The sequence below is a fragment of the Oncorhynchus masou genome, chromosome 31 (genome assembly GCF_036934945.1).
Source record: "Oncorhynchus masou masou isolate Uvic2021 chromosome 31, UVic_Omas_1.1, whole genome shotgun sequence".
Classification (NCBI taxonomy): domain Eukaryota; kingdom Metazoa; phylum Chordata; class Actinopteri; order Salmoniformes; family Salmonidae; genus Oncorhynchus; species Oncorhynchus masou.
This window is the reverse complement of record NC_088242.1, coordinates 73,762,605-73,778,318: the sequence shown is the minus strand read 5'-3', so window position 1 is coordinate 73,778,318 and position 15,714 is coordinate 73,762,605. Positions and strand designations below refer to the sequence as shown.

The 15,714-nt window shown below is 41.1% G+C and overlaps 1 protein-coding gene across 1 annotated transcript; it reads left to right on the top strand.

Annotated features, from left to right (window-relative positions):
* The first annotated feature begins 48 nt into the window (after positions 1–48).
* On the top strand, positions 49–15,320 carry LOC135524403 (synemin-like). Its single transcript, XM_064951908.1, has 4 exons — positions 49–972; positions 3,314–3,438; positions 6,078–6,133; positions 7,276–15,320. Exons 1-4 carry the CDS (start codon positions 181–183, stop codon positions 9,390–9,392), a joined length of 3,090 nt encoding a protein of 1,029 aa, XP_064807980.1. The 5' UTR covers positions 49–180; the 3' UTR covers positions 9,393–15,320.
* The last annotated feature ends 394 nt before the right edge of the window (positions 15,321–15,714 follow it).

Genomic DNA, 15,714 nt, shown 5'->3' with positions numbered 1-15,714 from the left:
GAGCCGCTGGAAGCCTTGATTAAGCCTCCGCCCACCTTCTGCACTTATTATCAAGTCAAGCCCTCATGCTGAGTTGCATCACAGCTCTGCTCCCAGACGCACTCGCAAACAAGACCAGAATAACATTTTCTCCGTACTGAAATATAAAGAAGCGAAGGAGTAACATTTGTAAATGACAAGATGTTACAATTCAGGAGAAGCGTTGAAGCCGAAAAACATCAATTACAGGAGCTCAACAACAGACTGGGCCAGTACCTGTCAAGAACAATGCAATTGGAGCATGACAACGCAATCCTCATAACTGAAATAAACAAGATAAGACAAGAGAAGACAGTGGAATGGGACAACCAATGTATGGCCGAAATGCGGGACCTGAGGAGAATGGCGGGGCAACTATCTTTTGAAAAGTCCCGAGCCGAGACTGAACGAGAGAAGCTTTGGCAAGAGTTTCAGATGTTACAGTTGATGTGTTGTGAGGAGCAGGTAGTATGCAAAGACATAGGTGGAGAGCTAAAAGGTTGCGAGAAGCAGCTTCATAAAGCTCAACAGACCAATGGGGAACTTGAAGAACGTCTGTTCCAGCTTGAGAACGAGTACAAATTCATTGAGGATGCACACAGACAAGAAATGACCAAGCTCCGGAGCCAGGTGCATTCACGACCTATTGTTACCCAAACCTACCATGGTCCTTCAGCGGTCTCGATGGAAGAGATGCAACATTATGCCCTCAGCCTGTCAGAAGGATGGACTGACACCTTAGAGGTGTATCGAAGGAAGGTCGAAGATATGGAGGAATCGATCAACGCGGACCAGACGAGGCTGGATGATCTCCAAAGGGAAAAGATGCAGTATGCCTCAGAGTTTAACAAATTGCGTAAAGAGGTTGAAAAGCAAGGTCAGATTCAAATACACCTGGAGGAACAGCTCATATATATGCAGGAGAACTTCCACGCGGACATCACCCAGTATCAGGTCAGCAAATGGGGTTTGCATCCAATGTTTAGACACCATTCAGTGTCTGTCTTTTGACAGTGTATATATACAAAAGTCATAAGAATGCAGAAATATGTGTTATATTTTTGGTTCTGTTCATGGATTATATAATGCATGCATTTCTACAACATGATTGATACTGCGCACAGATCGCACAGACTTTCCATTAGCGATGACTGCCTCCTCCTCTAGGTGCCACACCCACTATTTTAGGAGAAGGAGCTGTAATTGTTACTCCATAGTAAATTAAATTGCTGCAATCTCAAACATCGTTCGTTTTTTCCAGTTATTTCTCATTATCACATTTTATACTATGATGCATAATTATTATGATGAGTGAGATGGATCCTTTACCTCCTTATAATAAATTATACTGCTCTGAAGTTTCACCATATGACTTTATTGATCAGATATTTCTTCAATGATAATGTTCACAGTATGCTTCAAAGTCATGTTTAAAGGACACAAAATATGCATATATTTGTGCATGTACTTCAATCACATTGGCCCACAGGAATTAAAATGGGAGCAAAGGTTACTGCAGGAACTGAGAAATTGATACATGAGCCTCACCTCCTTGTGAAGTATCGCTTTCCTACTTGGAGGGGCCTTGTACTACTTTGCGACTCTAAATGAGCACAACTACTCCATATAAACTATCAACCAGCACCTGTTCCCTGACAGGCCTGTTGGGACCACAGTGAGGAGTGACATTTGGTTGTATCACACCCACTGCCTACAATCCATCCACTGGTATCAGCCTCTTATAGATGATATCAACACTTGGTCGATGGTTCTGAAGCCAATAAATCTTGAAAATAATCTCAGCAGCTTTGATTTATAGGCCTGTGCCATTAAAATGGCAACCCCAGGGTGGTGGAAGGCCCATAACTTCCCTCATAACTACAGAGAAACATGCATTCTGCACCAGTTCAGTGTTTCAGGCCAGACTAAAAGGATTGAATGGCCAAACATATTACGGCTGTTAGCTGTACCAGCCACTTAAACCAATTAGCTGTCACAGAGACTAATCCTCAGTATCCTACTAACGATGGAGCCCTACCAAGCAGATCAAGCATATTACTCCCATGCACATTTCCAAAATAATTTCAAGGTACATCATGCATAATGTGGTCATAACCTCTTAAGTGATGTTTAATTGTTCAAAATAATAATACAATTCCCGGAAATGGGTTTGAAATTGAACCTGACACTCATTCAGTGGGATGCATATGTCAGGGATCATCAACTAGATACAGCCAGGGACCGTTTCTTTTTGAGTGGATGGTCAGGGGGCCGGAACATAATTACCAATAATTTGTAGACTGCAAATTTACCGCAAGAAGCCCAAACAGATATAATATTTGACTAAAACATAATAATTTGAAACCTTGCTTATATTTGTATAAAATTACGTCTCTTTATTATGCATGTAAATACGTGAGAAAAAATTCCCAAAATTAAAATCACTTGGAGCGGATATCCTGGTGTTTTTTCATTTCCAACAACAAACGTTTTTTATTTATTATTTTTAGCTCAGAAAACCAAATAAAACCATGGGACAAATTTCACCTGCGGCCTGCAAGTTGGGGAGCCCGCAGGTGAAACATCAGACTAGACATAAAGGGACAGTTGTTTACCTAGCTGTTTAGTCTGATGCGTTTGAGGGATCACCCATGATTCAGCCAGTCCATCCTGCTTATCCTTTAAATGAGAGGTGACTAGGAAAGGTGTCTCAAGGGCCTTTAAAACAGGTGCACAACACAAACAGCAGTGCCACATTCACCTGTACACACTCAATACAATTGGATCTGTTACCTACTGAGGGAGAAACGAGGGTTAGATGGTGATGGTGAACCAAAATACCTTATTGAAACTGACACGTAGTACAATGAATGATCATAAAAACAAGCTCTTTCATGTGTTAAAAACAAAATCACTCATTTGACAGTAGCTGATATATTAGAGCATATGAGGATGTGGGAGGAAGATTCTCCGTGCAAAGTTAACCACTTTCAGGTACATTAGAGGGTCAAATCTGGACAGTAAATTGTGGCCTGAAAGATGGGTTTATATTCCTATTCAGGGTACCACCTCTCATCTGAATTCCCTACATCTGATATTGCAATATATAATGAGCAATGTACATTTACATTTACATTTAAGTCATTTGGCAGACGCTCTGTAATAAATATATTAATATGTAATCCATATAGACCAACCCTATAATTATAGTCTCATTACAGTATTTGAGAAAAATGTATGACTGAATAGAAGACAATGCACATGCTCACAATTCCATTCCATCGTCTCTTTGCAGGTGATTATTGATCAGTTGGAGCGGGAGCGGGAAATGTTGGCCAACACCATGGCAGAAAAGGTCAGTGACCACCAGCAGCTACTGCAGGTCAAGATGGATCTGGGCATGGAGGTGGCTTACTACAGGTATGTCTTCTTCTGTACTGCTAGTCCTTTCTGAGTTCTACGGTGGCCACTATGGAGAGTTTTAGCAGAGATTGCTGTTATGCAACCAACAGTAATTACCAAGACATAGTACTGACAACCTTTACTTCCCACATGATCCAAGCACAGTTAAAAATGTCATGTTACATTATTCTGCCTCATGGGTTAGATAGAGCTTGTGTAGTGCTCTTTTTTACCATAGTAAATCGGTGGAGGTGGCTGAAAATGCTGATTCTGAGGAAATGCTGAGAGAATTGTGGTGTAGTGCTTTTGTAATTACACTCAGTTTATTATTGCGGCTTAAAAGTACCATAGAATTACAAAGCAGACTTTACAGTATAGTATACATCGGTTTTGCCTGTCGAACCAGAAATTTGATTTGATTCTGTCATGTTAGGCCCAACACTGACCCTTCAATGCTGCAGTGTTGTTGGACTTGAAATGTATTCATAGTGATTTCACCTTTCACTGTAGCTGCAAAGCAACTGCTCTGCTGCCCTCCCATTTGGCAGGGGCACTTAGCATTCCTCCAGACAGCCTTCTCTAATATTAACTCCTGATGTTATCTACAGTGTGTCATGTCCTGACCATAGAGAGTCCTTATTTTCTATGGTGGAGTAGGTCAGGGCGTGACTGGGGGGTTAGTCGAGTTTATTATTTCTATGTGGGGTTCTAGTTTTGTTTTCTATGTTGGTGATTTTGTATGATTCCCAATTAGAGGCAGCTGGTAATCGTTGTCTCTAATTGGGGATCATATTTAGGTAGCTTTTTCCACCTGTGTTTTGTGGGATATTGTTTATGGGTAGTTGTATGTCATTGTCATCACATTTTGTTATTCTTTATTGTTTTGTGCGTTTCACTAAATAAAGATGTGGAACCCAGATCACTCTGCAGCTTGGTCCGATAATTATTCCAGCGAACGTGACAGTGTAATTGTCACTCCCTGGCCATAGAGAGGCTTTTATTCTCTATTTTGGTTAGGCCAGGGTGTGACTAGGGTGGGCATTCTAGTTTCTTTTTTTCTATGTTTTCTGTTTCTATATTTTTGCAGGGTATGGTTCTCAATCAGGGACATCTGTCTATCGTTGTCTCAGATTGGGAATCATACTTAGGCAGTCTGTTTTTCCACCTTAGTTGTGGGTAGTTGTCTTTGTTAGTGGCCTGTATAGCCCTAGAAAGCTTCACGTTTGTTTTTGTTGTTTCTTGTTTTTGTTTGTGACATTTTTAAATAAAAATAAATGTACACTCACCACGCCGCACCTTGGTCCGGTCATTTCCCTGACGACGTTCTTGACTGTGATATCTGTAGGGATATTTTGCTCATTTGTAAACAGCCAACACCTAAACAGTTTGGTCTTAGGTGAACAGTAAATATTTGCTATTTATATCTCTGTTAGAAAAAAAGTATTAAAGTGATTTGTGTTGTTGAGATATGGCAATGGCAGACCACGTCACTACAATTCACATTGGACCACTTCAAGAACACTTCAATATTATCATAACAGAGGCTAGTTTAGTCCCACAACACTAGTACAATCCATGCACATAGTTATATCAAGCAATGGCATTTAAGATAGCCATGTCAATACTTACTTGCTTCACAATTGTTATCCTGCTTTATTTTATTTATTTTAAATTTAACCTTTATTTAACTAGTTAAGTCAGTTAAGAACAACTTCTTATTTACAATGACTGCCTATACCAGCCAAACTCGGTCAACGTTGGGCCAATTGTGCTCCTCCCTATGGGACTCCCAATCACGGCCAGATGTGATACAGCCTGGAATTGAACCAGGGTGTCTGTAGTGACGTTTCAAGCACTGAGATGTAGTGCCTTAGCCTTTTACCATGTCTGATATCCATGTCTTTACCATGCTTCGCCTCGTTGCTATGACCACATCACAGCCATGATAAAAATGTCATGGTAAAACACATGGCTTCTCACATATTATTGCTTAATTCAGAAATCTAATACAAACACTAGTCTCTTTTTGGTCTCTTCTGGGGTCTCTCTTTGTGTCATCTGGTCTGTGGCCTATATAAAGGATATTATTTACATAATATTCCCTTGTCTCCCTAGGCTCTTTATGTCTTCCTTGAAGAGTTAGCGGGAAAGCTGGTCTGCCAACTAGGTGCGCGTGCCTGTGTTCACATTAGAATAGTAGAGAGCAGACAGCAGCACATTGTAGCTGTTATTTTTAGGTCAGCCTTTCGGGAGACACACCGGGGACTTTCACAGGGGTTATAGCTTCAGCAAAGTCTCATAGCTTTTGTTTTCCAACTCTTATTTTGTGGAGCCATTACTTTGCAGAGGTAGGTGAGCTGTTCAACTTCACTGGTACAATGTGTTTGTTGTTAGATGTCTTTTGGTCTGTTGTGGTAAAGTGCTGTTGTTGACCTCTGCTCTTTTGTGTATATGGCCAGATCCATGGGTTGTGTTCATCGTTTGGTAGCCTACCTCTGTGTTTTATTTGAGGTTTGAGATGGCAGGGCAGAAAGATCATCCTCCTGTGAGGTGATTTTGTGTGAAAACAAATCAAAATACAGAACACAAATCAAATCATTCCAATGCCATGTATGTACCCTTGGTTTTAATGCCATTTTGTTTTTGTTTCTCTATAGGGCGCTTATTGAAGGAGATCATCAGCAGCATCTGCAGTCAAGAGGAAGAGTCATAGGTATTGTACATAACTTTCAAATAAGTCATACTTTCAGCCGAGACGTTCGTGTTACTATACATTTGAGAGTAGATTTACTTTAGACATTTTTTCTATTGCTTACATCGTTTTGGCAGTATTTTATTCGTTTTACTCAATTCTACAAACTTACTGTATATACAGGGAATTTCCAAAATAAAGCAAACATCAACATAGAACTTTGGGCCACGACGACCCAGAACAGTGTTAAATTGGGTTGATATCTGGTGACTGAGATGGCCATGCCATATGGTTTATATAGTTTCATGCTTATCAAACCATTCAGTGACCACTCGTGCCCTGTGGATGGGGGGAATTGCCATCCTTTAGGGGCATAGCTATGGTAGCCAAAATAATGGCCTACCCTGCAGTTTTTAAACATGACCCTAAGCATGATAGGATGTTAATTGCTTAATTAACTGAGGAACCACATCTGTGTGGAAGCATTTGCTTTCAATATACTTTGTATTCCTCATATTTCCATGATTTTGTCAGTTACCTGTATATACACTGAGTGTACACAACATTATGGACACCTTCTCTTTCCATGACATAGACTGACCAGCTGAATCCAGGGGAAAGCTATGGTCCCTTATTGATGTCACTTGTTAAATCCACTTCAATCAGTGTAGATAAAGGGGAGGAGACAGGTTAAAGAAAGATGTCAAAGCCTTGAGGCAATTTAGATATGGATTGTGTATGTGTGCCATTCAGAGGGTGAATGGGCAAGACAGATATTTAAGTGCCTTTGAAAGGGGTATGATAGTAGAAACTAGGCGCACCGGTTTGTTTCAAGAACTGCAACGCTTGCTGGGTTTTTCACACTTTTCACGGGTTTTTCCTGTGTGTATTAAGAATGGTCCACCACCTAAAGGACATCCAGTCAATTTGACACAACTGTGGAAAGCATTGGCGTCAACATTGGCCAGCATCCCTGTTGAACGCTTTCAGCACCTTGTAGAGTCAATGCCCTGATGAATTGAGGCAGTTCTGAGGGCAAAAGGGGGGATGCAACGTAATATTAGGAAGGTGCCCATAATGTTTTATACACTCAGTGTATATTCAGTGATAGACATTTCCCAATTTATAACAACATTCATTTGGTGCTTCACTCTCCACCTCAGATATTAAGATGATGCCTCCACAACAGTACAAACCAAGAGTTTTCACATCAACCAGACAGGATGTAAGGAAGCATCTGGATGTGAAATACATGGAGCCAACCTCAAGCTTGAGAAGATCGCCTGTTCCATCTCAGTATGGTCGCACCAGTCCTTCCAGGATCATACCTATCTCAGTCAAAGGAAGCAGCTACAACAGGAATCAGAGTCCTACCACCAGAAGGGACATGGTCTCATTCACTAAATCCCAGTCTGCATCCTCAAGCTCTTCCTCCACTACCGTTAAACCTGTGGCCCAGAGTACGGTCAGGAAAAATATAGATGCTCAGAAGAAAGGTGTGGAGGAGAGGAGTGTGAGAAACAAAGAGGTGTCACAACACTCAGCTAAGGATTCTCTTGACCATTCTCGAGGCACAGCAAACACATCCAGTCCCATTGCCTCACCCACTGCTGACCCCAATTCAGTAAGAATAGTGTCACCACCAATGATGAGTCTTAGCAGAAACACAGAGGACAGCAAAAAGAAAGCAGAGAGGCAAGTTGAAAGAGAGGTGAGAGGAGATGCATTTGGTCTTCAGAATGTCAAGATGCATGCCAAAGATGGCAGCATTACAGCAACCACGACAAGTGATAAGATGGTCCTAGACTCTGTGTCTATGGAGGAACTCATTGAGAAGGTCATGAAACCTGCTGGTTTGGATCGAAAGGTCTGCAGCTCCTCTCCAGACTCCAAGATCACTTACCATGTGGAGAAAACGGAGAAGGAGGACGGGTCAACAAAGACACAGATTATCCTGGAGTCCAAGGTGCAAGAGGAGCTGGATATGTCAGAGGACTTTGCACTGGAGGAACTTCTCAGCAAGGAAGTGAAACACGTGTCACTGGAGGATATCAAGGGCACTGCAACAGGAAACATGATTCAGAATCTGCTCAGCCTTGGGCTGCATGGAGGAGAGGACATGGGAAACAAGTCTGTCAATGTGGAGATCATCGAGGAACCAGTGGAGGATTACAGTGACGAGGAGTACGAGTTTGAGGAGAAGTCCACACCCAAGTTCTCCAAGCCCTCTTCAATGTTCTTTCATATTGAAGAACTAGAGAATGACCCTCACGGCACCATATACCATGAGAGTGGTGCTGAAGTAATGAAAACCTCCATGACAGCAGCAAACTATGGCAGTAATGGTGGATCTGTGAAGGTCCAGGAAGACTTCAGAGATAGTGAATCTCAATACTACAGCCACAACCAAGAGTCTCAAGAGTATTTTGTCTCCACACCTGATGGAAATCTGTCAGAGCCTGAGGAGGGTGATGGTATAGCATCATATGGACATGGTGAACGACCCTCCAGTGGTGGACGAATGGTGGACGACTTTTCAGATGAAAGGTACTACCAGGAGGAGGAAGTCTCAAAGAACAGAGTTTTTGTTGAGGAAAGCGATAGTTACAGACCTGCATCGGACAGCCAGTACATGAAAGATGACAACTCCTTGGCCCAAAATAGTTACTCAGAGTGCATCATTGAAGAGGAGACCATCTGTGTCTCCCCCACAGTGCAGGAGTCAATGCTTGGATACCTGAGAGAGGAAACTTTACACCCCAAAGAGCAGCTGAGGGGAGCCCTAGAGCAGCTCCAAGGAGCAGTGTCAGGGAGCCTGAAAGAAGAGTTGGCTCTCCTCACAAGACGCGGCAGTGATAGTGCTCAGAACATATCTGTGGACATAAAAAAAGTAAACCAGTCCTCTGACAACGGAACCACGACTATTGTGGCAGAGCTCAAGAGCTCAACAACTCTAGAGGACTCTGGGCAGCTGGGGGAGCAGGGGGATGATGTATCTGAGGAGCAGATCATGGCGGCTCTATGCGCCTCCAACCTTGGAGCAGAGGGAGGATACACCCTGGACACAAAGGAGATGTGCTGGGTGACTAGCAGTGAGGGACAGGGAGGCGAGTCCTCAACGGATGTCACTGAGAAGCACATCAAGCTGGGGCAATCAGAGAAGTCATTCCCCTTCCAGATGGATGTAAATAATGGCCAAGGACAGGACCCCCCACCAAAGGTCACTCATAAGAAAAGAGTTGCCACAGTCTATCTTGAATCTAATGAAGATGAGTTCTGATTCAAATGAGATATTTTTATTATAATACTCCCCATATTAAGTCACACACCAGTCAATCAGTTGCAACGACTGTGATGTTATTCGATGTGATTCATAAATTGCTATGCCTACAATTGCGATAAGAGTACAAATTATAGCCACTGCATATATATATATATAAGGTTTTAATAGCATTTGTTACCCATTTTCAAATGTCTCTCTGCTTCTTTTTAAGAATATGTTGTTATATTCATTTCCTGCTATATTTTTGTACTAACCTGTACGACAGAAGAGGGCTGTCTATTTGCCTGAGATACTATAACCAAATATGGAACAATGCTAATATATCCTCCATTGTTATGGTTAATGTTGCAGTCTTAAAACATGTTCAACATTTACAGTATGTATCTAGAAAAAAACCATACCTATTGTTTCCTGTAATGCCATGTTATTTTTAACCACATTTAAAGCCAGTGGTTTGTTACTGAGGGAGTTCCTATTGTTGATAAGGTTGTTAATGCTTATTAATTGTTAATGCTTGTTAATGCTAATGATGGCTAAATTTGAATGTGTTTATGATCGGGGACAAAAGTATGTGTATCATGTCTTGTCAGATGAAATCTACTCACTATTAATCATTTGAATTGGAAAGAAAAAAAGAAAAAAATCAAATGCAATTCTAAATCAGATGGGGTGTAATCGAGTGATTCTGATCACCATTTAGCAAAACCACTAAACGTTTTCTACACGTTTGACATTACTATTAAGTTTCAAAACTTTGTACCGTCAAAATGGTTTTATAGTTCATCCTTCCGGTTCCCTCGCCATGATCTTTTAAGCTGGAGATAAGCATATGGTTAATGTCTGAGATAAGACCTGTACATCTACACTGAACAAAAATAAACACAACATGCAACAATTTTAAAGATTTTACTGAGTTACAGTTCATATAAGGAAATCAGTCAATTTAAATAAATCTATGGATTTCACATGACTGGGGATACAGATATGCATCTGTTGGTCACATATACCCTAAAAGAAGGTAGGGGCGTGGATCAGAAAACCAGTCAGTATCTGGTGTGACCACCATTTGTCTCAATCAGTGTGACACATGTTCTGAATGTTGTCCCACTCCCCTTCAATGGCTGTGCGAAGTTGCTGGATATTGGCGGGAACTGGAACACGCTATCGTACGCATCGATCCGGAGCATCCCAAACATGTTCAATGGGTGACATGTCTGGTGAGTATGCAGTCCATGGAAGAACTGGACCATTTTCTGCTTCCAGAAATTGTGTACAGATCCTTGCGACATGGGGCTGTGCACTATCATGCTGAAACCTGCTGAGGTGATGGCGGCGGATGAATGGCAAGACAATGGGCCTCAGGATCTCGTCACTGTATATCTGTGCTTTCAAATTACCATCAATAAAATGCAATTGTATTCATTGTCCATAGCTTATATCTGCCCATACCGTAACCCTCCTCACAACATGGATATCAGCAAACCGCTTACCCACACGACGCCATATACTCTGTCTGCCATCTGCGCGGTACAGTTGAGACTAGGATTCATCCATGATAAGCACACTTCTGCAGTGTGCCAGTGACTATCAAAGGTGAGCATTTGCCCACTGAAGTCAGTTACAATGCCGAACTGCAGTCAAGACCCTGTTGAGTACAACGAGCACACAAATGAGGTTCCCTGAGATGATTTCTGATAGTGTGTGCAGAAATTCTTCAGTTATGCAAACCCACAGTTTCATCAGCTGTCCGAGTGGCTGGTCCCAGAAGATCCCACAGGTGAAGAAGCCAGATGTGGAGGTCCTGGGCAGGCGAGGTTACACGTGGTCTGCGGTTGTGAGGACAGTTTGAAGTATTGTCAAATTCTCTTAAACAATGTTGGAGGCAGCTTATTGTAGAGAAATGAACATTCAATTCTCTGGCAACAGCTCTGGTGGATATTCCTGCAGTCAGTATGCCAATTGCAAGCTTCCTCTAAACTTGAGACATTTGTGGCATTGTGTGATCAAACTGCACATTTTAGAGTGGCTTTTTAATGTCCCCTGCACAAGGTGAGCCTGTATAATGATCATGCTGTTTAATCAGCTTCTTGATATGCCACACCTGTCAGGTGGATGGAATGTCTTGGCAAAGGAGAAATGCTCACTAACAGGGATGTAAACAAATTTGTTCACAACATTTGAGAGAAGTAAGTTTTTTGTGAGTATGGAACATTTCTGGGAGCTTTAATTTAAGCTCATAAAATATAAAACACTTACATTTTTGTTCAGTGTAATTTCAGTAAACCACAGTACATATGAATTCCCTTGGCTTGAGCCATGTTGTGATGGTGACCAGTGATTCACCTTGGCTTAGAGGTGAGTCAGGGATCTAGTCAATCAGATCCGCTTTAGCCAACATCCACATAGCAGTTTTGAAGGTGTCAGAAGTGGAACTGCATTAGAGCTGTCAAATCCACGGCATTATTTTTATTTTTTTATTTTACCAGGCAAGTCAGTTAAGAACAAATTCTTATTTTCAATGACGGCCTAGGAACAGTGGGTTAATTGCCTGTTCAGGGCAATTAGAACAACAGATTTGTACCTTGTCAGCTCGGGGATTTGAACTTGCAACCTTTCGGTTACTAGTCCAACGCTCTAACCACTAGGCTACCCTAAAGCCGACATTACCAATCATTTCTATATAGCCTACACTTTCTCATTCTAAACTTCTTAACGCAAGTGGGGGTGTGGCTTCGAGACAATGATTGCAAGAGCAGCTGCTCACTGATTTTACCACTCCAATGCAGTACCACCTCCAACACCACTTCCAACACCTCCAAAACATCCTCTTTGTGAGAGTGTCTGCTATCGGTTAATGCTTGATCTGATTGAATTTAGACCTTACTGTACATGCTGATCTCACTGCTTGCATTGTGTGCTCGAGCATTGCAAAGTAAATGTACTCATACAGTACCAGTCAAAGGTTTGGACACACCTACTCATTCAAGGGTTTTTCTTTATTTTTTAAACTTTTTTCTACATTGTAGAATAATAGTGAATATGTGAAAACTATGAAATAACACATATGGAATCATGTAGTAGCCAAAAAAGTGTTAAACAAATACAAATATTTTATATTTGAGATTCTTCAAATAGTCACCCTTTGCATTGATGACAACTTTGCACACTCTTGGCATTCTCTCAATCAGCTTCATGAGGAATGCTTTTCCAACAGTCTTGAAGGAGTTCCCTCATATGCTGAGCACTTCTTGGCTGCTTTTCCTTCACTTTGAAGGAAAAACTCATCTCAAACCATCTCAATTGGGTTGAGGTCGGGTGATTGTGGAGGCCAGGTCATCTGATGCAGCACTCCATCATTCTCCTTCTTGGTCAAATAGCCCTTACACAGACTGGAGGTGTGTTGGGTCGTTGTCATATAAATAATAGTCCCACTAAGCGCAAGCCAGATGGGATGGCGATTTACTGCAGAATGCTGTGGTAGTATGCTGGTTCATTGTGCCTTGAATTTGAAATAAATCATAGACAGTGTCACCAGCAAAGCACCCCCACATCATCACACCTCAACCATGCTTCACGGTGGGAACCCCACATGGGGAGATCATCCATTCACATACTCTGAGTATCAAGAAAACATGGCGGTTGGAACCAATTATCTCAAATTTGGACAGATTTCCACTGGTATAATGTCCATTGCTCGTGTTTCTTGGCCCAAGCAAGTCTTCTTATTATTGGTGTCCTTTAGTAGCGGTTTCTTTGCAGCAATTCAACCACGAATGCCTAATTCACACAGTCTCCTCCGAACAGTTGATGTTGAGATGAGTCTGTTACTTGAACTCTGTGAAGCATTTATTTGGGCTGCAATTTGAGGTGCAGTTAACTCTAATGAACTTATCCTCTGCAGCAGAGGTAACTCTGGGTCTTCCTTTCTTGTGGTGGTCCTCATGAGAGCCAGTTTCAACATAGCACTTGATGGTTTTTGCAACTGCACTTGAAGAAACTTAAAAAGTTATTGAAATGTTCCATATTGACTGACCTTCATGTCTTAAAGTAATGATGGACTGTCATTTCTCTTTGCTTATTTGAGCTGTTCTTGCCATAATATGGACTTGGTCTTTTACCAAATAGGGCTATCTTCTGTATACCCACCCTACCTTGTCACAACACAACTGATTGGCTCAAACGCATTAAGAATACTACTACTACTACTACTACTACTACTACTACAACTGAAGGAGGAGAGATTACTAGAAACTAACTAGGTTTCCTGTTTTGTCTGTGGATTAAATGTCGGACTAGAGAACACACACTTTTGTGTGACTAAAATTGGTCAATATTCTACAAAGGTCCAGAAAATAAGAACCTTGTACATTTCAGGTGAAATAACAACCCAATGTTTATATCCCAGGACAAATTAGCTAGCAACAGTAAGCTAGCTAGCTAAATGCCCATGAGTGTTTCATTTTTTTTTCAACCTGCCCCAAATTAATATATTTGGTTCAGAGTTCGTTTTTATATTTCATCCTGCGTGTCTTGGATCGTGTCTCGTGTGGATGTACAAAATCAACATGTGTGCGATGGCACACATGGACGCACATGCGTGTCCGGTCTAGACAGCATGTTTGTATGTGTGAGTTTGCATGTGTGTGTGAGTTTGTGTGTGTGAGTTTGTGTGTGTGACTACGTGTGCAAAATAATAAATACCCCCAATATGGCTTCACCCCACAAGCCCCTTTCTTTTTTCTCAATAAGGTGCTTTAGAGTTCTATGCAACAGTGCAGAAACACTGAACACAGGTCATTCACATTATGCTTCCTTGGTACTGTCTTGCTATAACAGACTATAAAGAGCATGGAATTACAATATCATTGCTTTACAAATGCTATTGCGACTAAGCTACATGCAAATTAGGTAAAGTAGAGCACTTTGGAGTTGAAAGATTTAGAACTGATAATAGTTTGTTGCACTCAGAGGCATCATGTCCATAGGGGGCACAGGAAGTTTAGGAAGTTGGCTTTAGCTAGCTAGCCCTTTAGCTTTAGCTAGCCCAGATAGGTTTCCAACCTCCTAACTAGCTACTAAGAAGACATTTCAGGCTATCAATCAGGTTAGAGTAGCTAGCTTGTCTAACTATCTTAACTGGCATGCCTGCTGGCAAGGTTGGTAGACTTTAGAAAATCAAACAATAACTAAATGTACAGAATAAGACTCACATTCCTTTCAAGCTTTTACCCAGATTTTTTCAGAGAAGCATATTAACTTTAGTTTAAAAAAATAATCAGTCAGGAGGATACAGACAGCTCTAGGCATACGCTTAGATATGCTGAATTATTATTATTATTTGTTTTACATAGAATTAAGAATAATGATTATGGCTCTTGATGAAGCTGAAAAAATAAAACCATCCTCACATACTTTGTGCCCTTTCAGATTTTTGGGGTGCATGACGCCCCAGGTTGCACTTGCACTTAAGTGCCCAGATACATTAGGAAACAGGTGGCCTTTCACAGTGTTTCAAAATCTCTTTAGAATGTGAAAATGACAAACACTTTTTGATCAATTCACATATATTGTAGGTTAATTTTGGGCTTAAGAACATTGTCAAAAAGGCAATATTTTTGATACAAAACATTGTAGGTTAAATTAAATCTCCAAACTATCCAATGTGCTGTGTTGCATTTTGTTACACTTGCAATTACATCTGCTAACCATGTGTATGTGTCCAATATAATTTGATTTGATTTAAACACACTGCGGTGCCCAAGAGCCTTTTATGCCGCCATTCTTTATGTTTAAAAAGGGGTGTGCTACTCTCTTGACTGATTGGTGTAATTCATGTATTGAAAGTAAGTGCTTCATGAATTAGCATACATTGTTTTTCTTTTATGGAAGATGGGTGAAAAACTATTAAATTACTACTTGAGTGTGTTTTACTGAGTTTGAGTTTTTATTAATAAGCCTCGAGTCATTTATTTGACAAAATCAACAACATTGGTACAGTTAAGTACAGAAAATATAACATGGAATCTCTTCATTGTATACACAAAGAGGAATGGAAGAGACAGATGGTGATCTGCTGCAGCTCTTCTCTGAGCAATAGATCCCTCTGCCACTTCATTCTGAAGAGTTCTGTCTGCGTGGTCTTAACAACAGCCTGACACCAATTTCTCAGAAAATGGACTATGAAAACAGAGATGATTGTCAGGGGTCTTCTTGGTCCACTTCAAGTGTATCTAATTTCTACTTGCTACAAACGGAGGGTATCTATTTTCTTAGTGGGCCCAAGCCCATTCATCCAGCTCAGCTCTGATGGTATGTTAGG